This window comes from Stylophora pistillata, chromosome 12, assembly GCF_964205215.1.
Source record: "Stylophora pistillata chromosome 12, jaStyPist1.2, whole genome shotgun sequence".
Classification (NCBI taxonomy): Eukaryota; Metazoa; Cnidaria; class Anthozoa; order Scleractinia; family Pocilloporidae; genus Stylophora; species Stylophora pistillata.
Window position 1 is genome coordinate 12,785,321 of NC_142530.1, and position 27,189 is coordinate 12,812,509.

Consider the following 27,189-nt stretch of genomic DNA (forward strand, 5'->3'; position numbering starts at 1 on the left):
TCATGAAAGCATTTAAACGGTTTGCTTATCTGTTGAAAAAAATTTGCATCCATTTAACGCTTTAGCGAAAATGTTTAAGTGGTTTGCTTATCCGTTTAAAAAAATTTGCATCCATTTAATGCTTTTGCCAAAACGTTTAAGCGGTTTGCTCACCTGTTTAAAAAAATGTACATTTGCTTAAAAAAAATTGGATCCGTTTAACACTGTAGCAAACACATTTAAATGGTTTGCTTATCCGTTTAAGAAAAAGCTATCCGTTTAACATTTCAGGGACAGCTTTAGACTGTTTGTTTATCATTCTGCTACGAGCAGTTCAAAGTATCAATCTTACATTTGCTCGATACTCACCGGTTCTTGAAATACAGAACGACCATATCTTATTTTGGTTTTATCTTCTGCATGATCATAGAAAGCAAATAACCGCTGCATCCTTCGACAAACAAGTTAAGTTAAAATATCTGTTTGCAAAAACCTGCCTTGAGAGCCAATTGCAATGAGGCCAATCATTTGACCATGACCCTGCCATCGATCTTGTTTGATCAAAACAGCACGCCTGATTTTGTTTACAGATTTATTGAAATCAAGATAACCCTCTCGTGGCTCCCACGTCATAGTTTTGAATCATTCCTCATAGACAATTAAATTTTATTTACCTCAGAAATTTAGGCCATCGCATGGTGAGATTGAGAAGGGCTAGTCAACCAGATCACTTGGTCGAAAGACAGGAAGATGCGTGGTTCATTTCGCAGACCCCCAGTAGATGGACTGCCGAATTGGACTGCTAAATTGGCTACTCTCTTTCTGTTTATATCATCTTGATTCATGTTTCTTGGTTTTATTGACAATCATTTCAACGGCCCCGCTTGGTGCGGGACACCAATTCGACCTTTTATTTGCAATGGAACTTCATTGCGTTATTTGACCTTGAAGTGTCTCGGCTTCCGACAAGGTCGCCGCATTGTGTATGCAAATTTGTTTCACGAAACTTCAAACAAAAAAAACATGAAGTTCATTTTCAATAATAATAAGAATAAACAAAGGAGAAGATTATGAGTTTCTCGTAGTAGCCATTCAGGATATTTGGCAGCGAAACTATTCTCAGTAAAATTGCACCTATTCCATGAATGTCACACGAAAACAGCAGTAGTTAACCCAGAAATAAAATGTGCAAGTATAATTATACTAGTTATTATTTTTCTAATTATCATGCTCAATGTTTTCACTTTAAGATAATTATCCACTGTCACTTGGAAAGTTTTTCCGCAGAAGATCTCGCCGGCTCAACCACAACCATTTAACATTAAATAAAATTTTAACTCTCCATTTGTCAAATTTGGTCAACCGTTTCTCGGTTTAAGCTATCCATTTTTGGACTTTGGTCAACCGCTTAACGTTTCGTGCTATCCAATTTTATTTTTGGTCGACTGTTTGAAGACCTAAGCTATCCATTTTTGGTCAACCATTTAAATTTTTTGCCATCCGTTTAAGCGGTTATGGAAACCGTTTAAACGCTTGTTAGCCGTTTACTATCCATTTAAAACCGTTTTTCTAGACCGTTAACGGAAAAGCGCGCTAGTGTCCGTTTTCCTGTGCTGGGTCACATTTGACTCTCCCCCATTTTTTGGAGAGTAAATATGAACTTTGCAAAGAGTGGCAATATCTTTGGCAGAAGATCACTTGACCAGGAAGTAAAAAGAGGAAAGTAAGCCACCAGGAACCACAAAAAATATGACTTGGTGTGGGCATTTGAAAGTCACAACTCTCGATCATTTAAACATGGCATATCTCTATTTTGACACAAGATTCATCCTTCAAAATGAATTTTCTACCAATGAATGTATTTTAAAAACAACACATTTTCCAATGGTCAAATTTTGCAAATAGCCGACTCAATCAAGTCTGGTTGTGGACATGGAATAACACAGGTTGAGACACTTCAGTTCTTACCAGTCAAATGACATGAGACATACTGAAATAGATTAAATCCAGTTCACATTTTTCATTCCCTGGAGTAAAAAGTATTCAAGTTCAAATGAAATAATATCAAACAGTACCTGGTTCTGGTTCTCTTTCATGATGGTCAACCTTGACTCTATACATCGCCTAGTTTCTAAGAAAGCCCGGCGTTGTGAAATCTCAGTGGGATACTTTGTAAAAACCCCTGTTATATTGGCACATACAAATATGAAAAGATTGCCAACAAGCTGTGAACAAAAAGATATTTAAGTAAGATTCTTATTTAATCAGAATAAAGTTACAAAAAGACTGCATACGGTTACTGTAAACATGCAATTGTGTTTGTAAATTAACTGTTTCAACTGTTTTTTTGGAGCTCTATGAATTTCCAGAAACATGGAGACTTCACCTCTTTAAAATAGGACTCATACTTTAACATTGATGACAAGGTTTAGGCCAAAAATTACGAAGGAGGTTTCTGATGATTATCCATAGACTCAAAAAAATAGTTTGGGGAATGTAAATCCTTCACACCATTGGCCTAAGTAAATGTCCTGAAGTTGTTTTGAAAGGATGACGTACACTGTAGTGCTAAAATAGCCTCTATCCTAATCTTTTCATTGTTCAGAGATGCAAAAGAAAATCTGGACCATGAAAATAATTAACTTAGCTACATGTTCTAAGTACAAAATTTCATGCAATAGAGTACCATTAATATCTTCCCATACAAAGATAATAATGTTGTCATAGTGACCACCTTTACTTTTCCTCAAAGGTTTTCAACATTTTCACTCCTACCATCAAAAGATCAATATTATCTGCCCTTTTCTGCTGTGCCTTTCTTGTAAATTTAGCCCTTAGTATTCCGTGTTTAATCATACAATAATTTGTATATATTTTTCTCACTTCTTGCCACTTTTCTACTCAAACAATGTATTGATATGTATATGAGAACGATCCTTCGCAGTAAAGCACTATTTGAGCAATAGTGAAAATCAGACCTGAAAAAAATTTCAGGCCTGTACGGGATTCGAACCACTGACCTCTGCGATACTAGTGCAGCGCTCTACCAATTGAGCTAACAAGCCAACTGGGAGCAGGCCATCAAATTAATTCGATATAAACCCGTAGATGATAAATCAAACAACAACAAACATATGAAACATATGTTTGTTTCAATTAATTTGATGGCCTGCTCCCAGTTGGCTTGTTAGCTCAATTGGTAGAGCGCTGCACTAGTATCGCAGAGGTCAGTGGTTCGAATCCCGTACAGGCCTGAAATTTTTTTCAGGTCTGATTTTCACTATTGCTCAAATAGTGCTTTACTGCGAAGGATCGTTCTCATATACGTCTCATAACCGCAGTTCACACATATGTTTCATATGTTTGTTGTTGTTTGATTTATCATCTACGGGTTTATATCGAATTAATTTGATGGCCTGCTCCCAGTTGGCTTGTTAGCTCAATTGGTAGAGCGCTGCACTAGTATCGCAGAGGTCAGTGGTTCGAATCCCGTACAGGCCTGAAATTTTTTTCAGGTCTGATTTTCACTATTGCTCAAATAGTGCTTTACTGCGAAGGATCGTTCTCATATACGTCTCATAACCGCAGTTCACACATATGTTTCATATGTTTGTTGTTGTTTGATTTATCATCTACGGGTTTATATCGAATTAATTTGATGGCCTGCTCCCAGTTGGCTTGTTAGCTCAATTGGTAGAGCGCTGCACTAGTATCGCAGAGGTCAGTGGTTCGAATCCCGTACAGGCCTGAAATTTTTTTCAGGTCTGATTTTCACTATTGCTCAAATAGTGCTTTACTGCGAAGGATCGTTCTCATATACGTCTCATAACCGCAGTTCACACATATGTTTCATATGTTTGTTGTTGTTTAATGTATTGATAATTAAGAAGCATTTCATTTTTGGAGTAAAAGGGCTAATAACTTAAACTTTTCAATTCATTTAATCATTTACACAAATATTTTACTCTGTCACCTTGTTTCATGTTTATATCAGATGTTAAAACAGCACTTCTGCAACCTGAGTTTGCATAAATTACATGTATATGTCATGACGAGCTTTGCGCCAGAAAAAAATTCTATGCAAATAAGCTAGCTGCACACTCAATGTGCAGCCAGCTCATTTGCATAAGTAATTCAAGCCAAGGTTTGACACCCATCACTAGCATGAGGTGTTTGCTGAACACTCCAGGACATTCGATAATCGCCACAAAAATGTAATTAAAGCTCCCCTTGACTGAAATGAAAAAACCTGCAACTTCTGATAATTGCATTTTAAATCATTTACCAGATACAACACTAATTTGGTTGCACATGCAGATAAAATAGTCAAGGGAAATTTCGTAAGAAACCTTTACGGACCTAATTCGAAATAGCCTGAAGAGCAGTTCACTAAGCTTATATTCTCTTTGTAGAAGCAATGTCTTAAACGAAAGAAACAGAAATTCATTAACACAATGTCCAGAAATAGTCCAGGCTAAATGTCACTGCAAAATATAACAGGAACAATCACTTCCCCGATCAATGGCCTATTTAAGGCTAACTCCAAAAAGCCCTTCTTTGAACAGTGCATATTTAGGTTCATAAACTGCATTGATTAGATAAGCCAGAGAATACACATTGCTTTCAATGGAAGGTTTCAGACAAGAACAATATCAAATGAACTTAGACCGCTAAGTACCAAGCAGTACAAGTATATAGACTGAAACACAATCTTACATTTCGTAAAAAATTACATCTGTGGATTTGCACTCACAAACCACGCAGTAAAGCGTCCAAGAAACAGGCAGAAAAATATGCAAAGCAAGGAATATTTCATGCGTGACCTTACTACTTTGAAATTGGGTTATCTCACGCATAAATATGTTTACGTTACGCATAGAGTAACGCAGTAAATGGTTTGAACCCAGGGGTAACATGTGAAGGTGTAGTCTGATCGTCCGGGTGAGTGTAGTCCTGAGAAGGACTGTTGTCGGTGGCAGTGACTGACGTTTCGACAACCTGTGCGGAAGTCATCATCAGAGTCAAGTGAGTGATTGTTGTCAGTAGAATGTTCTTATTCCAGTTCGTATGAAATGATCGGTTGGCAACCGATCATTTCACACGAACTGGAATAAGAACATTCTACTGACAACAATCACTCACTTGACTCTGATGATGACTTCCGCACAGGTTGTCGAAACGTCAGTCACTGCCACCGACAACAGTCCTTCTCAGGACTACACTCACCCGGACGATCAGACTACACCTTCGCATAGAGTAACGTTCAGGTTACGACTATTTTCCTTCTACATTGATAAGCTGCACCTCAACCCATTCATGATCAATGCACTATGCCGTTTGGCTATTTCTCCATCTACTGTGCAAGGAAAAGTAACTCACCGGTGTACACTACCCAGGAGGGTATAGAAAAGATTAAAAGTAACCCTCAGATATACACTACCCAAGAGGGTATAGAGGAGATTATAATTGACCCTCAGGTATACACTACCCAAGAGGGTATAGAAAAGATTAAAAGTAACCATCAGGTATACACTACCCAAGAGGGTATAGAGGAGATTAAAAGTAACCCTCAGGTATACACTACCCAAGAGAGTATAGAAAAGATTAAAAGTAACCCTCAGGTATACACTACCCAAGTGGGTATAGAAAAGATTAAAAGTAACCCCCAGGTATACACTACCCAAGAGGGTATAGAAAAGATTAAGAGTAACCGTCAGGTATACACTACCCAGGAGGGTATAGAAAAGATTAAAAGTAACCCTCAGGTATACACTACCCAAGAGGGTAAAGAAAAGATTAAGAGTAACTGTCAGGTATACACTACCCAGGAGGGTATAGAAAAGATTAAAAGTAACCCTCAGGTATACACTACCCAAGAGGGTATAGATGAAATTAAGGTACATGTATGAAATGCCCAAACCTGGAGGACCTTCAATATTTTTTTCAATGACACTGCTGTAGTGTAATACTCATTTAAAGAAGAAGGCAGAGACAAAGCTGCTAAAGGAGGGTAACAAGACAGAAATTAACTTATATAACCATTATTCTTTCCCAATTTCCAAATCTTGGTATCAAATTCGGCTATACTTGGATGAAAATTTTGCAATTCCCCGTGTTCATTCGACTGTAGGCATTTCCCACCAAATCTGTCGTGTATTTTACAGTCAAAAGAGATTTGATTCACCGTATCAAAAACAGGAATAATTCAGTTGAGGACTCACAAATACATCGACTGGAAATTCTCGCTGTTTACGTAGTGCAGCACAGAGACCAAATGAAGATGCAACATGCAAGCTGTTTGGTTGCCCAGTGTTGAACGAACAGCCTTGTTGGCAGGCTCGAGACCGCTGGCGTGACAGTATGTATTTGATCAGGGAATCGACGAAATGTTTTGTTCTTTGCAGAAGCATTTAGCCTGATTCCACGATAATTTTTCGTTAGCACACTAGAGCTTTTTCGGGTTGAGATTAGATCCTGTAACTCTTGAAAGTTCAGCCGATCGATCGAAGACTTCGGTCTCCATGATGAGATTGCGCTACGTGATTCCGATCCAAGATTCATTGTAAATTGTTAATTAATAGGTGAACCCTTAACTTATAAAATAAAAATCACAATGGATGGAAGGTTCCTTGCTGAGCTGTCCGTAATGCACAAGTACAATACCTGACGTTATGCATTATACATGCAAACGAAACAAGTGATCTGGATTCTAAATGCTAACGGATGCATTCCCATATAGCCATCATGGTATAAATCTCTGAGTATACAGTGATACATCAATAACACAATGTGTGCAATTGTATTTTGCTGCAAGGTTTCACTCCACTTAAGCTCTGAATGTTTAATTAAAACTTTAATTTGTTTCTGTTCCATTCCAACTGCTAAAAATCCTTCTGGGCCTCAAAATGAAATGGATGATATGCTAAAGAAAACTTGATTCAGAAAAAGAGGACATTAATCCCTTAATAGCAACAACATCACCTTTGGAATTGACTTTAATTCCCAAACAGGCCATCAATTATGAGAGGAAATGAAACACTGAACTTGCTGACCTAAAGTGAAGCTTTGCCACTTTTGAACCACTCTTTTCACCCTTGCATTATTGTTTTTAGCTGTTGTGATCTGTTTGCAGAGTACTGTTCTATAGAAGATTCTGTTTTCAAATCTTGCAACTTTTAAAATTTTCAACACAATGCCATGCAATTTCTTGGCCCTTAATTCCTGTAAACAATGTTTAGTGCATAGTGAATCTATCGCAAGGGGGGGGGGGGCCCTTCTACAGGCAAGAAAGTTTGATGATTTAGCTTCTAAACAACAGTAATTGCCTTTCTTTTCTTTGGATCAAGCTTTGGCCTCAAAGTACATCTTGGTCACTTTTTGATTGCTGTTTATTCAATTATAGTTTTTGGAAACAGGCAATTGTTTCATTTAGCAAATAGGTAGACCATGCCCAAAATAGGATTTTTTTTTCACTTAGTACGGATGATTAAGGTACTATTAAAATTAAGCCGATTTTACCAGACTTGTTTAGGTTGTGCTGTTCTTGCCCATTATAAATGTACAATTTTATCTTTCCTTTATTTGTTTATCTACACCTATGCAAAGAAATTATAAATTTAGGAAATAATCAGTTTAAAAAGAGGATAAAATATATAGGTCTAACGGCTGAGTAATAAACCTTCCAAAGCCATGATGAGTTGTCCACACCTACTACTAATGTACTAACGTACTAAAGAGATGAACTACAAGCCGTGATGAGTTGTCCGTACTAGCGTACTAAAGATATAAACTACAAGCCGTGAGGAGTTGTCTGTACCAAGTTCTAACGTACTAGAGTCCTAAAGACATGAACTAAAAGCTGTGATGAGTTGTCCGTACCAAGTACTAACGTACTAGCGTAAAGACATAAACTAGTACAAGCTGTGATGAGTTGTCCGTACCAAGTACTAACGTACTAGCGTCCTAAAGACATGAACTAAAAGCCGTGATGATTTGTCCATACCTAACGTACTAGCATACTAAATGAACTGCAAGCCGTGATAAGTTGCCTGTACCAAGAGCTAATGTACTAGCGTACTAAAGACATGAACTACAAGCCATGATGAGTTTTCCGTACCTAGTACTAACGTACTAAAGAGATCATCTACAAGCCATGATGAGTTGTCCGTACCAAGTACTAACGTACTAAACAGATGAACTACAAGCCATGATGAGTTCTCCGTACCAAGTACTAACATACTAAAGACATGAACTACAAGCCGTGATGAGTTGTCAGTACCAAGTACTAACATACTAGCGTACTAAAGAGATGAACTACAAGCCGTGATGAGTTGTCCATACCTAATACTAACGTACTAAAGAGATGGACAACAAGCCATAACGAGTTTTCCGTACTGAGTACTAACGTACTAAAGAGATGAACTGCAATCCGTGATGAGTTGTCCGTACCAAGTACTAACGGTATTTTTAATATTAGATATCCAGGCAATAAGGTTTGAAATGCAATCAGTTATGACATTAAGCTTCTATCACTTAAAAAATTTAAGAAGAAGCTAAGATGATTTATTCTTGCAAGTTACTAACTGACCTTATTACACTCTACATTTTTTTCCTTCCATTAGTTAATCTGCCTAGACTTACTTTATTTTCCTGCCTAATTTCGCTAATTTGTATTTATAGCTTATAACTAGTTTTTGTCAGTGTGTTTCTGTGTTGTTGTATGTGTTACTTTAAGAAGTCTTAAGTACCTGACACCACTAGTCACTACAGTATTTAAAATCCTAAGGACAGCTAGCTAGCTGCTCTTAGCCTGGTGGTTATTTTGGGCAGCCATAAACTCTATGTTATTTGCTTTACTACTTTTTTGTAATTTAAATTTAATTTAATTCAGGGTGCAAAATAAAGTTGTTGTTGTTGTTGATGTTGTTGTTGTTGTTGTTACTGGCTAGTACACTAGTACGCTTGTGCTCGCTAGCGAGTTGTAGTTAGTATGCTAGTACGTGCTCACTCGAGAGTTGTAGTTAGTACACTAGTACGCGGGTATTCATGCTAGCTTGAGAGTTGAAGTTAGTACGCTAGTACGTAGGTATTCATGCTTGCTCGAGAGTTGTAGTTAGTATACTAGTACGCTAGTACGTAGGTATTCATGCTAGCTCGAGTTGCTAGTATGTAGGTATTCATGCTTGCTTGAGAGTTGTAGTTAGTACGCTAGTACATAGGTATTCATGCTAGCTCGAGAGTTGAAGTTAGTACACTAGTATACTAGTATGTAGGTATTCATGCTCGCTCGAGAGTTGAAGTTAGTACACTAGTATACTAGTATGTAGGTATTCATGCTCGCTCGAGAGTTGAAGTTAGTATGCTAGTATGTAGAAATTCATGCTTGCTCGAGAGTTGAAGTTAGTACACTAGTACGTAGGTATTCATGCTCGCTCGAGAGTTGTGCTCACTTGAGAGAGAAGACTGTGCTAAATAGGTACTGTTAGTACTGTAGTACTGATGAAAGCTGTTAGTACGGTAGTACTGATGAATAAGCAAAAATCTACAGAAAAGCATTCCTATAATGGGCAGCAAATAGGTGTTGTCTTTTCATGACAGACTTGTGATTGACATCAATTCCCCAAAGTGATTTAAAAGTGTTAGCTTATTATGTTTAACCTATTGATGTCCAGTGCCCCCGTTGGCGCCCATGTGGAACCACACCCTTTCTACGCCTTGTGACGTCATCACATTTAACCCTGGAGCACGACTTTGAGCACGTACTTGAACAGGTTGAAAATTTCTTACAAACGATACCATTTGCATTTGGATCGAAAGGCCGTCGAGTGTACATACTGTGAATGGCTTTGTGGTAAGTTTGAGCTTTTGAAACCACAACAGTAACCTGAAATCTGCTCGACTAGCTTCAAAACGCAGTTTTTCACAATAGCTGCGGCTATTAATGGGTTAAACCAGTTTTTCACAAGAATCAAAAAGAGAGAGGAGTTGTTTTTATAGTCTGTTCAAATATCTGCTTAACTGAATCTGCTCACTGGTAGAATGAGACTGTTTTAAAGACCCACCACAGAAGTAAGTTTCCAATCACATTTTCTGAATTTGCTATGGGATAAAGACTTGATTTGCATTTTTCTGATTTTGAATTATAAAAGTATTTCTTTTCAATCGAATAATTATTACAGCTTGGATTAATATTATACAGTTTCTGGTAGTCATCTGAGCTAACCAGTTTCAAGTATGGGAACAAATTGCCAGGTAAATCAGACACCATTTGAATTTGAAATAAACTTGTTTCAGCTGTGTTGTGAATTGTCTGTTAAGTGCTACACTGTATTAAATTGTGTGAATTTGCAAAGTTTCCAAAGTTTTGTGAATTGAAAAGGAACAAACAAATGTAAAAAATTTAAAATTGTTATTGCAACTCTTGAGAGAAGTTCAAGATAACACATTTTAAAGATGCAAGGTTCAATGTGAGACAAGCCACCTTTAATGTTAATTTTCACTGTGTGACAGTGAAATTAAATTTTTTCTTGCTTGTGGTTTAGATGCACAAGAGAAGTTTTCAGAGAATAAGAGAAGCATGAGGGTTGTTCTAGATGAAGCTGAGAGCAACTGTAGCTTACATTTTTCAAGCCACGCCATTGCAGAGCCATTTGACATTAGTATGCCCAAATAGTTTTTCAAGTCTTTTTTGCCATAAACAATCACTTTTTGTTAACCAAATATGTGATAGTTTACTGAGTTAACTTTGACCCTGATGAACAAATTGGTAAATGCATGTATCATTGGATGTAACACAACAAATTCTGCATTTTTGGGACCCATTTAGACTAGGTTTACACTAGAGGAGAGTTCTCCGGATTCGTAAATGTTTCCGGCTTCATCAATTTTGGAGTATTCAGATTCGTAGGCGTTTACACTGAAAGGATATTCGGATTCCTGACCGTTTAAACACAACAACAACTCCGGAAACATTCGAAATGGAATGGTTACCAAGCCCAGTGTTGTTTCGTCGTTTGATTGACAAAGTGAAAATGCTTCCTCTAAAAAGGCTAGAGTAGATCCAGATGCCACCAAGGCAAATTTGAGCTGGACAGATGCCAAGCCATCTACGTCGTCAGCGATTAAGGGTGGCTGATGTTAAATTTGCAGACATGGTGGTGTACCTAGAAAATCTCAAAGCTGTACTAATGTTGGCAAGGCCCCGGCTTTAAGATTTTCCAATAACTACTTTATTCTCAGTTTTTGAGTAGTTAGTATCATCACTTCATTAAGATAGTAAAATCAGTCTTTTTAATCATGAGCCTGGTTCACACTAACAACTCAATACCATTAGACAAAGACTTCTGATATGTTCTTCACCATCCTCATGAACAGATAAAGCTAAACAACAAAAGAATTCTGAAGTTTTCGAGTAAATGTTTGAAATAATTTGTTTACAAGTGTGAGCAAGGCTAATTAAAGGGCAAATGCTGAGCAAAACAAAGAAACAAAATAACTGCGCTTGAATTGCCCTTAGTCCTGGCTACTTCTATAAACATAAAGGAATTTTGTGAGGTCTATTTCTTTTCTTTTTTTTTTTTTTTTTTTAATCAAGCGCTTTTCTTAATAAATTAACACCCTAATTGCAATAAAAGTACCAATGGAAAAAAGAGGCGCATGTTCTTTACGACCTTAACCAGCTGTTTATTGTAATTAAAATATGTGGCTATTTCACCTGCACTTGAAATAAGCAATGCGAGAGAATTGGAATCCGTTTATGGATTTTCAAATCCGCAGTATGTGAAGGAAGGGAAAGATGTATTAAGAACTAAATTATTCTCGTCCAAAAGCTTTGCAGACGCAAGGGTATAAAAACTGCTCTTAAAAATACATTTTCCATAAGTTCAAACATTAAGTTTTCCTCGCAAAGTAAACATTACACATAAATTATTTATGCAGCGAGACATGTTCGGGAAGCTGCTAGATAGCAAGGCACTCCACAAATCATGAAACCCGTAATTAAAAACAAGAAAATTAACAATATATAATACAGATACAAAAATCATGCTTACCAATCTTGAAAGGTTTGGGTCCTTATTATTCATCGCAGCGCTTGAAATAAGATGTATCGCAGGAAGAAGGCAACCACCGAAGACGGCGATTCTCATCCTTACTGGCAACATGGTGTAAGTCATATAGACGAAGAAAGTTGTTAGCCATACGCCATCTGATGGCGAATAAAGGCTTTTGTGGTGGCTTGGATCTGCATCCTCTGAAGGAGGACAAACCACTGAAGCTAGAACAAATCCACAAGATATGGCGAGCAAAATATAAGAAACCCAATTCAAATGGCTCTGTGAGGAACCACTTCTGTTCACAATTAAAGCCAGCAAGATGTAAGCAACGGCAAATATACATAGAGTAATGCCTTCGGCATTATTCTTTGGCTGCATCTTATTTTCCATACCGAACTGTAAACCTATGAGAATGAATGTTAAGATAAGTAGCAATCCAATAAGCCAGCTCATGAACTTTTGGTTCAGGCGAAACACATAACGTTGATAAAGGCCCTCGAGCTTTTCCGATTCGAATCTCTTCGACTTGAAAACCCGCGTAAATAACGTCCAGTCACCACAACAGGAATCCTCGCATACATGATCACCTTTCAACGCTTCGGGATCTTTTAAATCAATTTTTTTTCCATTTTTAACGTTTACGTCCGGGAATCCGTTCGTCGTAGTATCTTTTTGAGCGATTTCACTTTTACTCGCTTTGAAGTTGGCGTTCTCCTCGACACCAACTTCCACAGAGCGAAGTCGAACTTCAGTTGATCCGTTACTCTCCATACTTGTCATTGTCTTCTGTCCTTCACTGCCAGTTCTTTCTTGAGAGACAGAGTTATTTCCGTCTGCTACATTTTTGTTTAGATCGTTCTGTGAGTCGCCTGCCGGTGGTTTCTCTACTGTTTCTTCCCAAGCTCGTCTCGATGGTGTGGAAGATCTTCTGTTGAAAGCAGCAGAGTCAGTATGCGCTGACATGATCACCGACTGAATAGAATGGATGGTCGGACTAAGTTTTTGTGGTAAGATAACATGGGTCCTTTCATGAAAATTCTTTAAACAATACGCGGAGAAAATTACTAAGGACCGTAGCAACCAATTCTAAAACTTTTCGGGTTCACGAACTACCAAAACAACTGGACAATCCTCGACCATAATTCATGCTCTGCTCAGCAGAAAGGTAAAATATTCAAACTGTGTCATCAGGAAGTTTTTCTTTTCGTTTCTGACATCGTATGTATCCCTCTGACTATTTCAAAAGAACAAAATTATCGTCAGAGTTGAACTGCACCTTCGTCGAAACGACAGGTCAAGAGCTGCAGAGGGAGTCTGAGATGAGAATTGTTTTGTTCACGTGACCACTCCGAAATTTACATATGGTTACGTTTGGAAAGTTTTGATTGGATATCAACAAGCCAGGAGCAAACACTATTTTGGCCATCGTGACCTTTCTGCGGATGCTTTTTAAATACTTAGACTCTACCGGTTTTGAGATAAAGAAATTTAAAAAATATTTGCCCTGATTGTTAGATGAAGCGCAAATGTGGTGATTTGAGAACTGACTAAATCACCCTCCTTTGCAAATAACATTCAGTTCTATTAATGGACTATAATTTCTCTTTTTTTTTATCACAAAGCTACAAACGTTTTCAACAAAAAGAGGGAGCAAAATATATATATTACCAATCAAAATGAAGAATGGTTTTAGCCGATAGCTGATGACAAAGGGCGACAATCCCCCTGTGTTATTTCAATTGTACTCGACATGACATTGTTTGGAAAAATACAGGACATGAAAGTGTGATCTCGTGAGTTTTCTTTTTTGAAAGTTTGATCTTTGATGAGGTGACCGAGTGCGGCTGCTTGTTTGAATAAAAAAAAAACATTAAGTACCTTGATTGAATATCATCCGGCAGCCTAGTGGATCGCTTAGCAACACTTTGTTTCGCTTGTTGTTCTCGTTAATATGCTTGGTCCACAAAACTTTACTTGGTCAAATTGAAAGCTTTATCATGGTAATTTGATGCTCCAGTGTTTCAGCATAATTTTCATGGCCAAGAAAGGTATGACACGGAAAGAAATTAAAGTAATGAAAACTGATATAGGATCGGTTCCAGTGTTCTGCGAACATTTCGAAGATACAGTAATCTGCTTACACGAATTAGGTGTGTGCACTTGAAAGAGGAGCTTTTCAAAAATGTAGTTGGCAGCAGAATTTTAACGTTCTGACCGCAAAAACTTTTGTGCTACTCTCCTCATTTGCTCTACACTTGAGTCAACTATCGCTCACCCTTTTCTCAATGAATCAGTAGAGTCTTGAAATGATAACGTGAATTGTTTCAACATTCTAAAAACCTCGCGTTAGGATAATTTGGTGCTCTTTTCCAACTTGTATGGCACCGTTCAGTAAGACTATGCCGTGTGCATGGCCGAAAAAATATTATGATGAGTAAATCAGAACAGAATCAACGCACTGAAACATACGTTATGTCAAATTTAAATAAAGCCTTGCACGTTTAGTTTATTCACCTCATGGGAAACATGAGAGAAACTCAGGAAAGGTGACACTGCAAATGGCTATCTAGGTCAGTTGATAAGACAAAAAAAGGAAATATTATGAAGGGCATATTTCAAGATCATCAAGACTTGCCTGGACATCCAGAAGAATCGATATGTAGCGGCCGACACAAGCGAAGCAAAATTTCGACGACAACTATGAGTTTCGCAAATGAAGACACACTATGAAGCGAAGATATATTTTACGGACAAGCCTTGAATCGTTTTATTTAACGTAGTCGTGGTATCCAAGTACTTATCGTAAACTGAAATATGAATTTATAAGGAAGAAGCTAAGCTAAATGCGAATAGACAAACCAACATTCCAAACATTCCGATATAAACGCAAGATGCAAAGCTAGCTAAAAACTCAAACAAACTCACAAAAAACTATATATAAGCTCAAGGAAAGGAACATTAGCACTTACATAACAGTCCCGCTTGTAAGAATTGAACCAAAACGAACTTCAATATAAGTTAGGTATTCGGAAGCGACACGGGAAATCCAAACAGACACTTACTCTAACACAGAAAACTGTAGTCTTACGGCAAACGACAACAACCAAACGATAAACAAACAAAAAAACTTTAACTACTCTTCTCTAAAAATCGCACACGTCAACATTAAAAAGGGTCCGCGTGATTTGCTTACGAGATTACTTCGTAACCTCAAAGCACGCGCACGCGAGTCGCGCGCGCACAAGTTTGTTAACGTCTTCTTAACAGCAGGCAAAAAGCGTGGCAGCCGTTACACGATGAGAGAAGAAATCATCAAACAATGGCCAAGCTTGGAGCTGAGGGTAAGATATCGATCATACCTGTGTTCAAGTCTGGTCTGTGGATCACGGCAACTAACCATGAGACGAAGTTTTGATCTTTTAAGGTGAACTGCACGGAACTGTCGTACCCTTCGTTTCATATGGTAATTTTTAGCACTTAGTTATTATCATGTAATGTTTTCTCACATAATCGACTTTGTCTGAATATAGATCAGTTCAAACCGGTTAAATTAGGAAATAAGTAAAAAAGGTGTCTTACTGCAGCTAGTCTAAGTATGGTTCGTGAAGACAACGCAAATAAATAAAGTAAATCTCTGAAAAAGTTGACCAGTAACTCAGCTGGGGTACCGAATGTACTGTAAACCAAAACGAACTTTACTAATGAATTAAACTTGCTAAAACGATCCAGATTACTCCCAAAGGATGTATTGAAATAATTTTATTTTGAAGTAATTTTGACTTCTGTAAAATTTAGTTTAGTTCTGTTGGGATCTTCTAGTAATTCTGATATATCCGGTTCAATAAAAAGACTTCATTACAAGGTGGCCAGAATTATATTTAACCTGTCTAAAGATATAACATCATCTTATGTGTTAAGATACGAACAGTGGCCTACACTTTCTTTATATTATAAATTAGACATCTTTGAGCTTTTAAAAAGGCTATAATGCCTCTTTCCTCGACTCGCTGTCTAAAAACATCTTTAAATGTCGCACAAATGGTTACTCTCTGAGGGGACGCGACCTTTAAACAGTAACCATGTAGGTTCCAAACAAGATACATGAAAGACTCCCTTAAATATTGCGGCGCTGTGTTAAGGGGGCATTCTGGTCTAAAACTAGGACGATTGTGACCACAACTTTTAAAATTCATAAAAAATTCAAAATTTAGCCTAAATGGCTCACATTTTCACCAAAGAGGCACCTGATTATGCTTTCTTCAATATTGATCTTAAATTGCTGACCATGCATTTCTGAAGTTAATTATTAACCCTATAACATAAAATATTATTGTTAGACTTGATACACTGCCCCCTTTTGTTTCTAATGAAAATGCAGTCAAATAAACTTATGTTTGGCACATCAACTCTATATAAAAGGGACTACAACTTAATGGGGCAAAATTTGGTTACGGCGGATATTGTTGTCATGGCAACCAAATGAACATTTACTTTATGTTTTTTCCTGTAAATATGCTCCTATTTTATATGGTCTAATTTTGTCCCATCAAGTTGTAGTAGTCTATATGTTAAACACTTGAGCCAAGTTTGACTAACATACCTTAAATCTAAGAAACAAAAAAATAGGGGGCAGTACTGGCAGTAGGAAAAATGGCCATTTTTCAGAAAATAGCCTTAAACATTTGTAAAAGAGAAAAAACAATGAAAATGACTTCCATTCTCTCAACTACTGATTTGCTTTGATATTTCACCATAATACTATATCAAACAGCAGTAAATGTCACCAGGGAATGGCTTTTATGTCTGTTCATTTTTTTTTTCTCTTTCTTGATGGTCCACTGTTCAGTCCAAGATCATTGAAGCCTCCCGCCTCATATGTCACACCTTCCCGGTTGGACCTCAGCTCTTCATCCCTTTGTTTTGCCTGCCTCCTCATGATTCTGTAGTTCTTGTACTGTTTGTCCACTCATGTCTCAGCCTGTTTTACTCTTTTAGAATCTCTCCTCTTAACGACATCAGTGTGGGCTTCTAAGAGAGCATCCTCATGTCTATACCATGTATCAATTGAAATACTGAAAGGCATATCTAACACTTCGCACAGTTTGGCTATTCCTTCCCTTCCTAAACCCATTTCAAAGGCACCATAAACAACTCTCCGATTTAAATCTTTTCCTTGGATAGTATTCGGTAATGTGGCATCAGATTTGTGGTATCCAGTAGCAAGTAGTTCTGACATTCCACATTCATCACACCTGGCATAGATGGAACTGCTCAAGCCAAATCTACTTGTACAGTCTTCTTCTAACTCAACATGGCCTAAAGCAGCCAAAACAAAATAAACAGTTAAGAAACTTCATAACATAGCTATTAAGTTAAGCAGATTGTAGGTAGAAAGATAGATACGTTACATACAGATTACACGTGTATGTGATAAAGCTCTAGACTCACCTGAAGAGCATTTAGAGTGTGAATGAATCCTGTTACAAAATTTCCTTAAGCTATCCATGCTAACAAGGCGATAACCATTTGCTGACTCGAAAGGGTTATAGGAATTCTCGTCTGAGAGGCTTTCAGTCTCAGAGACTTGAATCTTTCTGGAAGATGCAGGCACAGCTGGTGGTGGAATTAGCTCGCTGACCACATCGTCTTCATCGACGAAAGTAACTCCTACTGTTGGCCGTTTCTCTTTATTCTGGCGCTTTAAATCATGGACTAAAGTGCCTCTGAAACCACTTTTTCGCTTTTTCGAAACATTTTTCCTTAAAACAGCTTGTTTGCGTCCTTCTTTTGGCATTGTAATTCGAAAATATTATGGAGCAATGCGAAAGTATTATGGAGCAATGCGGAGTTTTGACCGAGAGCTAAATTGGCTTAGTAACCTAGCTTAGAACCGAAAAGATTGTACCTGTGGAACGGACTCTGGTCACACCAGACCGTAGGAACGTGTTTTAACAAGTTATAACGCATCGATCGCAAAAATAACGCAAAATTTGAAACCGTTGCTATGGAAACCGAAAACAACAAAAAAACAAGGCTAAGAAAACCTCATTTTTTACTGACTCGCAAACTGGAAGTGGAAAAACTGACATCAAAACTTTAAACTAGACAGATTTGCCCAACTAAAGAGGCCATCAAAACATTTTCGAAAAAAATAAAGATTTTTAATTTTTTTTGACCAGAATGCCCCCTTAAGGAACACTGAGCGCTACTATGAACAAGAAGTTGGACGCTCGAGTCTCAGTAATCTGAAAAAACGCGTACACACCAGAGACTACTTTGAGGATTTCAAATTTGGCATACTCTCCGCTTCTACTGCTCGCTTTATACATACCGACTTTGTTTTTATTTAGAAGTTATAATATATATCATTCCCTCTTTTCAAATTTAAGTTATATTTACATAACATGTAATTTTCCTTTTTGTGTATGGTTTCGTGTTTTTTGTTTTTGTTTTTGTTTTTTTCAAGCAATAGAACACATTTTTCCGGACTCTATAACGTGATAAAGCCACGCGGGATGTTGAGAGAACACGAGGAAAGCGGCTCGTGATTTATAAGCTTTTGAACTGTTCTCCCAACATCCCGCGTGGCCTTATCACGTTATGGTGCGCGGAAAAGAATGCGTTTTATTGCTTTTATGACATAACTAGTTACATGCGGGCTCTATAACCTTATGAAGTATTCGCTTGGAAACTGAATTGACCTCAGACGATGCGTAATATGTTTATTTATGCTATAAAAACGATAGATACCAAAATTTTCTATTCTTTCAAAGAACATTGTCTCTCGAGTACTGAAGAAAAAAAACATATATATAGCGCTAAAAACTATGCACGTATTCAAAAGCGCTTTAGATTACTATTAAGTATTATAAACTAGTACTGAACGCTTTCCTAAAAAGAAATGCTTGGAGTTGTTTCCTAAAAGTAGCTAGGGTGCTAGTAGCAGCATGAGTAAAAGTGCGATCCGCGATTGTAGAGTGCCCATATCAGCGTTTCACTCGAGGTACAATTAACTTTCTGTAACAGTTTCGTGTGTTCCTCGAGTGAACGGTGCTGACTCTTTGAAACTTTTCAGAGAGATAGCTTGGCAACATGCCAGTCAGTGCCTTAAAACTAATTTGGCACTTATTCAAGCTTCTCTCTCTTGAAAAGGAACGTGATATGAGAGTGTGTGGCTTGTTTCGGTAAAAACAGTCAATCAAGAAATCGTATATGCTTGCCATACGCTAAACCACTGAATGAAATATTTTTCATTCAAAGACCACAAAGTTTTTGTGTTTTAGTTTGTCCTTTTAGGCATAAATGTAAAAACACATCTTTTCCATAAGACTATGAGGCGTGCGAATGACATTGTTTGTAAAAAAAAAAGTTAAGCCTTTTAAGGATGTGTCTTGAAAACAAGAAAGGCAAACGATCTATAGCTTTCACATGGCACGAAACAAAAGAGGAAAACTCTAACAGGTTAAATTTGTGTATTTTGAGACCAAGGGAACTCTGAGCGAATTGTTGTTTGCAAGACACACCTTAAAACACTTCAATACGCGAGCTCGGACTTATTTGTAACCTTGGGATGCATCATCATAAAAGTATTTTTAGAAGTATAAACTTTTCATAAACCGGGGCCGAGATAGTCATACTCTGTGGCCATGCAGTTAGCACCGAGCCATACAAGGGGTAGCCTTTCTACCGGCTGTAAAGGTCATATGAAGAGTTAAAATGCAATGAGAATCATCAAGAGAAAATAATTGATAAAATGTCGCCCCTCCTAGCAGGGTCAACAAGGAGGGCTGACCTGCATTCTCTTCTTTTTTTTAGGTGAACGCTCAAAAACATTTGATTGCAAGAGGTTATCCATCGTAGGGATCCAACCCGGGTTAACATGTAGCTTGTGGTCGAGTTAAAAATTTAATGCCATCCAAAAGGGTTTCAAACATGTTCCAGGACTGTTAAAGTTGTCATGAGTATGAATCATTGTGGACATAGTTATCGTGTCTCTCAAATGCTCCATAAATCAATAGACTAAATGTAACAAAATGCAAAGGACCGTCAGGTCTTAAATCTTTTATCAACAGTCACTTTTAGATATCAGAGAGTATCTATCACTTGACTAACGGTGTCAAAGAGGAGATTTTGTCGCGTGAAATATGTTAATAACCTTTCATGTTACATGTAAGTAGGGGCCCTTTCCGTAACGATTTTAATGTTTAACAAAGATCATATACTTCATGTAGATTAAAAAAAAAAACCAAGATTGAGAACATACTTAGCACTACGAGAGAGGGAAAGCTTCACAGTGGCCTACCATTCGTTTATGCCGGAGAAACGCGCGTATATTGGAAATTGATATCGTCCAGAGTGAAAATAAAAAAAAAAAAAGGCAACAAATAGTACCTATTCCTGAAATGAATTTTGTGAACTGAGGCTTGGGTTGCTTTACGAAAAAGATCCATTAAATTACTTTCTGACGACACTCGAGAATTCTGCGACGAGCACGGCGGAGAACATTCAATTCGGCAAATGATGTTGCTGTTATTGTTAATCCTTCAATTCTGGCGCTATAACCTTCACGTCCAAATTAAAGAAAAGAAAATGTCATTATAACAACAATAGCAGATTGAGAGTCACAGCCTATCAACATAACAGAAGATATCAGGCATTCTGGAGAAATTTCATTTTTCGTTATATTTCTTTAGCTTCTTTTGACAGTAAGATACAAATTTTCCGAAATTAATGAAAGTGAGGAAACCATAATTACATACTGATAATTACGTCAGGACTAAAAAAAACGCTTTAACCTTTTTAATTCGAGCACAAAAGCGAATTAAAAATGTGAAGCTAAAGTTTTCCTTGCTGACGAAAACCAATGAGAAGTCCTCCTAATATTTTTTCTAAATGGATTTTAGGTAGTGTTTTCACTGTTATGTAAATTTTACTCCTCTTTTCCAAACACAAGAGACAGTCTAAATAGTGTCTTCACAATATACATTACCGGCTGCGTTCAACATGTACCTCACAAAATCTATTTGTCTAAATCATAACCATTCATGGTATCAAAATGCGCTGACCAGAATTCTATTCGATTACATTCTGGCGAGCAAAGAATTTGTATTTTAGGGTATTTTGGATGTTACCATGTATATTTATTTAAATTCCGTAGACTACATACGAAGTAACTAGCGAACAAAATGTGGTGTTTATGCGTTCATACATACATCAAACTTGAGAAGTCAAGCTGTGTTAAAAATTACTTTCAGCAATTCAAATTTGGGAAGGAAAACAAGAACGCGACCAGATATCTGCACCTATTCGCTTGTTGACCTTAAAGCAGAGAGCTGCCTTCAACAAAACTGTGTTGTTACGCTACTGATGAGCAAAACAAGCTTCGGCTTTTAAAAATTGTTAAATAAGACGGCAAGAAACATTTGTGTTGGCATCACTTGATAAAGCATCGGGCAGTCTCCTCTTTTGAAATGCATAATAAAAAAACTTCAATTAACGCTGGAATTGAGTCTGGCTTAGCCATGAATAAATTTTTTGAGTGTTAAGTCGCAAACAAAGTGCGATAAAGGATTCTTTGGCAAGAAAGATATCCCAAACGATGTCTTAGGTGGCCAAGTGAATCATATTAGATGATGACCACGCTTACCTTAGCTTTCGGACGTCTTGTTAGAAATTATGGTAGGCTGTTTCTTGACGTTACTTTCATCTGTATTCGTCGGCGTCCACTCAAGGAGCCTTATTGACAAAGGCAGTGTTGATCATACAAATATCTTTCATGGTGCAACCAATCAGCTGAGTCTATTTAATCTCAGGCAAATTAGTTCATTTTAACTGGCTTTAAACGGCTTCGGTTTGTCAGCACCAAAAGCAGAGCCGTTGAATAACAACAGTTGTTAGGCTACAATTCTCGTTTTACCAGTCGAAAAAAACTCTAAGAATAGTGGGTCCATGTCCAAAACTACATTTAACTTTCAAGGCTGAAAACATACGGTGCTAATTAATTTTTGATGACAAGCGTTATTGCAGGAGCTAAAAATAACATCTTTAATGCATTTCAAAATCGTTAATGAATAAAAAATGAAATGCAGCTATGATTGAAAAAGTGAGATCCTGGAAAGGAAATAATAATACTAAAAAAAGCCATGAAAAGTTTTGGGGGAATAGAAGTGCATGGTAAAGTAAAGGAAGTAGGAATTAAAATCTTTTTAATTGAAATACCGACAAAATGATAGAATTGAGGGAAACGTCAGCAAGAAAGCAGAGCACAGCAATCTCACTGAGTAGTGATGAAGGTGAAGCCGCCGCCCATGCTGTTCGCATTGAAGACTGCCGGTTCAAAGAGGGTCTGAATGGGAATACTTCGATAACACTTATTTTTTCGGCTACATAACATTAAACAGTTAATCTTTAACCATTTTAACACTAACATTAAAAAATTCACTGTAACATTATTTTTTTGCCCATAAACAAACTACGCCCTAAAAGGGGAAATATCTCTGTTGGGCCTATGTTTATTGTATAAAAGAGGATTTTTTTGGCCAATTTCCAACACTTAGGGATTATTTCAAGACTTCCGAAGAGTGAGGAAGATATCCGAAAGCTGCCGGAGATGTCCGAAGGCTCCCGAAGATATCCGAACACTGCCGAAGATGTCCAAAGACGGCCGAAGATGTCAACTAAGACTGCCAAAGATGTCCACAGACTTATGATCGACCATATTTGAAGACTACCGGAGATTTGGCTTGTATAACCCATAACAGTTCAATTCTTAAAGCGCTTTTACAGCGAGGATACACTAACCGTGACCATTTAGCGAGAATATATCAGTAACAAATCAGATTACGATATTCAAATCAAACAACCAATGGGATAGAACATCGAAATAAACAGTAAAATTAAGCAAATTTACGGATTATCATCCGTTGTCAATCCGTATGTCCGTTAAGTCAATATGATTGGTTAGCTTTGTGAGATGGTCCCATTGGAGTATCTGCACTGTAAACAAAAAGAGATAAAGTTAACATAAATGAGTGTTTAAATTTAATTAGTTATGAATGCAATAACAGAATATTTCTTTTACCAATAAGATCAGCTTCAGTACTCACAATGTATAATGGTCAACAAAAATGACAAACATGTCACTCCATCCTGGCCAAAAACATTTAATTATATACCATACCCGAATAGTCCTGATTGTCCTGATAGTCCCAGATGTTTCTAGTGATCAAGGCAGAAACAATGGCGGATGGAGCGACCAAATCTGCTGAACGTTATGTCTGCATCATTGTCCGCATCGCTCTCCGAGTCGGTGTCGAATTCATCCTCTTACCCGGGGAGGTCTGTCACGTCACCAACTGCGACAACTCCGAGCATGTTTTCGTCAACAAAGGTGATTCTCGGTACTTCGTCTATAGCTCGTGGAATATTTGTATCCTGGTCGACTCGTTCTTCATTGCCTGTCCCTGGATTGTCTTGAACATCTTCTTGGAATGTTACTCTAGTACACGATGGCGTACTGGAATATACAGCTAGCGGCAGGGCTCCTGCTTTGTCCTTTGCTGTTTCGCTTCTTACCGTCCTTTGCCGGACAGGTCGATACCTGACAACCAATTCCTTCATGGCTGCCTCAATGTTGGGATCAACGTTACCAGCTGGAGGAGGTTTCATCAAATCTACATCCCGTAACTCCACACTGGATTTAGGCACCGGATAATAAGACCTCATGTGTGAAGTACTTCGCACCCCACTTCGTTGTTCCCTTTAAAGATTTCTTTGAAGCTGTTCCAAAGTCTTGAGCACACTGAAGAGAATTGAAAGTCTCGTTTTTGAAGTGGGAGACTGCATGAAGGTTCTCCACCTGAGTTGTTAGCAGAGTACGCAGGTCAATCTCACCAAGATACTCCTACGTTTACATTCTTAACTTTGTCTCGTAGCTGTTCTATACCTCGTTCGAGAAGCGCTAATAGAGACTTTAAGATTGTGGACTACGGTTGGCTACGACGGTTGGGAATGTGTCATGCAACAAAAATTTCGATGAGATACCAACCGCCTTGCCTCTGAGACGGTCTGTTTTCCCGCGATTTCTCGTTGTGGTGAAGACGGTAAGAATCATTCTCATTAAAATTTCATTTTCCGCTGTTTGTAGCCAATTTTCAGGCTGTTTTATTCGCATTTAGTTAGCCATAGATTTTCTTCCTGTTGGACTTATTTCTTTTTGGTGAATTGCTTTTTTTGTGTGAAAAAACTTTCTGGTACAGTGGTGTAGTGATATAGTTTTAATCACTTCTTCACCTCAATTGTCAAGACCATCAATGACAAATTATCTCAAAGATCGTCCAAGATATCTTGCCAACGACAGCAGTCACCTTTGCAGAATACTGAAGCTACTTTTACAAACGAAAACTTCGAGCTAAGTTTAGTAAGACCAAATGTTGTTTACAATTTGTTGAGAAAGCTAAAAGTGAACAAAGCTACTGGATTGGATAACATTCCTGCACGTTTACTTAAGGACGGAGCCCCGGTTATTTCGGAGTGTCTGACTCACATAATTAACCTTTCCTTTTCATCTGGAGTGGTGCCGGACGACTGGAAGACTTCAAGAGTTGTTCCGTTATTGAAGTCCGGTAACAGAGAAGACTGAAATGGATAACTATCGTCCCATTTCTATTCTCCTAGTAATTTCCAAAATCGCCGAGAAAGTCGTATATCATCAATTGTTTAGTTATTTAAACGCTAACAATCTCTTGTCGTCCTGTCAATCTGGATTCCGGAAGAATTTCTCCACTGAAACAGCTGTCACCTTTTTTGCGGATGAAATCCGTAGAAATATGAATAATTGTCTTCTCACTGGAGCGGTCTTCGTTAACCTGAAGAAGGCCTTCGATACGCTAGACCACCATATCCTTCTAAACAAGCTACAGAGATATGACATATGTAATAGGACTCTTCTTTGGTTTTCTAGCTATTTGCTAAGCCGTTCCCAGTGCGTAGAGGTCGATAAAGCTCTCTCCTCGCCCCTGGATATAGCTTCTGGCGTCCCTCAAGGGTCAATTTTGGGGCCCCTGATCTTTATATTGTACATATAAAACATGCCTTCCTGCATCTGCTTCTCGCAAGTTCTGCTTTATGCAGACGATACAGTGTTGTTTTTTTACCCCTAAAACTGCTATTGAGTTAGAAGCAAGCCTAAACAATGATATTAACCGTATTTCTTCGCGGATGCAAGAAAATGAGCTTTTTTTTAATATGAGCAAGACTGAATATGTAATATATGGCTCACATCAACGGCTTAAGCGGGAGGATAGTATAAGCTTATCCCACAATGGATCTTCCTTGAAAAAATCCGAGTCTTTCAAATGTCTTGGCGTTGTAATTGATCAGCACTTGAGTTTTAAAAACCATATTGAGCACGTTATCAATAAGGTCCCAAGGAAATTGGGTGTTTTAGGCGTTTGAGAATTTCTATTCCCATGGCTGCTGCTTAACGCCTTTATAAGACGATGATTTTACCTGCTTTTGATTACTGTGAGGTGGCCTGGCACGGCTGTGGTAAAGTTAATTCTGTAGTGACAGCTTACAGCATAGAGCTGCAAAGTTAATTTTTCCAAATTCTGGTCTCGATACTAAAGAGCTGAATGTTACTTTGGGTCTAGTACCTTTGATTAATAGACGAAAACTCTCATATTGTCTTGTTAGCTAGAAAATGCCTTGATGGCTCAGTACCGCCTTATCTGAATAACTATTTTAATTTAAATACTTCATTACACTCATTTGCGACTAGACGCTGCAATGACATTCATCTTCCAAAAGTCAACCTTGAGGTCGCCAAGAAATCCTTTTATTTTACTGGCGCGATGGAATTTAACGGTCTCCCTCGCCATATTAAAGCAAAGGAACCTTTATTGAATTCTCAAGGGACACGAAAGACTTCCCCCTCAATTAGATGTTTTCGTGTAGATGTACATCTCTTTTTATTGATGTCGGCCATGCAACAGTTTTTCTTAGTGCTTTTTACCTTTTAGACTTTTTGTATTTTTTAATTAAGTATTTTAATAACAGGACCCCCATTGATACCAGGGCTTAGTACACTGAAGGGGTTATCCCGTATAAATGTTATTATTATTATTATTATTATTATTATTATTATTATTATTATTATTATTATTATTATTATTATCATTATTATTATTATTACTGGCAGCAAATTCTAAACAAGATGGCTCAAATTCCCGATATGGATAAAAAGGATTCACTGATTCGTATTCTTCGTATGAAAATAAAAACTCTTCTTCACTAATTGCGCCTTCTGCGAAAGAAATTACGAATGAGTCTCGTATCTTGACTTCACCATCCTCTGTCTTGTTGCCCGAACTTAAGGTGAAATTTTTCGCGCCCTTTCACCGTCCTGGTCCCAGGCCGCCCGTGTACGCTTCCAACAGTCCCAACCGACCGTAATGTACCTATTGACTCCTGTGTTCGCTGGAAATAGTTCCTTCTGGGTCATTTGTTGCTGCCATTTCTTTCATTTTATATTGCTTCCTTACTTCAGCGACTGTGTTTTTGATATAAGCGTTTACATTCGCAAACATTGATTCGTCCCAGTACTCCCCAGAATGAAGACAAGAGTATTTCAACTTTGGCTCACTATTCGCGAGTGATTTTCTTCATTTTCTTGCAGAATTTAAAAGAGCAGATAAAATTTGAAAATGCGAAAAGAACTTTGGGATCTCCTTTCTACGGTGGCCCAGAAGGCTCAACGCAAACAAAAAATATACTGCAGCAAATAAAAAATATACTGCAGCAAATAAAAAAATCAAAACGCAAAGAAAAAAGTACCGCAGCAAATAAAAAATGCAACGCAAACAAAAAATACTGCAGCAAATAAAATATGCAACGCAAACAAAAAAAAAAAGAAAACGCAAACAAAAAAAATTGGAACGCAACGCCAAGGAAGACTGGGTAATAGTTCTTAGTTTCCCGCCAACACTCGTTCCATCCTTTGCTTGTTCACCTTTCCGAAACCATGTTTTGCAGCGAACTTATGACAGTACCATGCTGCTCCTTTAAAAAATCGATAATAACTCTATTTTCATACCCTTGATGAAAGTAATCTTCTATAATCCTACGCAGATCGCTTTCGTCGATAGCCAGAAGCGAG

At 37.7% G+C, this 27,189-nt stretch overlaps 2 protein-coding genes and 1 pseudogene across 6 annotated transcripts in view; all 3 read right to left on the reverse strand.

Annotated features, from left to right (window-relative positions):
* LOC111343062 (adenylate cyclase type 5) overlaps positions 1-21,815 on the reverse strand; it is a 57,987-nt gene extending 36,172 nt beyond the window's left edge. For 2 of the 5 annotated variants that reach the window (XM_088740295.1, XM_088740294.1), the window contains exons 1-2: positions 12,030-13,344; positions 2,055-2,204 (exon numbers count right to left, since the gene is read on the reverse strand). In XM_088740295.1, coding sequence (XP_088596421.1) covers positions 2,055-2,204; positions 12,030-12,995 — 1,116 coding nt within the window. In that variant the 5' untranslated portion in view covers positions 12,996-13,344. Of the gene's footprint in view, positions 1-2,054; positions 2,205-12,029; positions 13,345-21,678 lie in introns of those variants that run through there. The other 3 variants (XM_088740298.1, XM_088740297.1, XM_088740296.1) reach the window with 3 other exon arrangements.
* Positions 14,773-18,710, reverse strand: LOC111342280 (uncharacterized). Its single transcript, XM_088740299.1, has 2 exons — positions 17,481-18,710; positions 14,773-17,348 (listed from the first exon to the last, which is right to left on the reverse strand). The coding sequence occupies exons 1-2, from the start codon at positions 17,824-17,826 to the stop codon at positions 16,999-17,001; spliced, it is 696 nt and encodes a 231-aa protein (XP_088596425.1). The 5' UTR covers positions 17,827-18,710; the 3' UTR covers positions 14,773-16,998.
* A 1,567-nt stretch (positions 21,816-23,382) lies between the features above and the next one.
* On the reverse strand, positions 23,383-26,557 carry LOC148718847 (uncharacterized; annotated as a pseudogene).
* Positions 26,558-27,189: the final 632 nt, after the last annotated feature.

Bases quoted from the DNA above. Each gene is read 5' to 3' on its own strand.
- LOC111342280 (XM_088740299.1), bottom strand. From the start codon at position 17,826: ATGCCAAAAGAAGGACGCAAACAAGCTGTTTTAAGGAAAAATGTTTCG. The intron at 17,349-17,480 runs GTGAGTCTAGAG...TGGCTGCTTTAG, and splicing joins ACACTCTAAATGCTCTTCAG to GCCATGTTGAGTTAGAAGAA.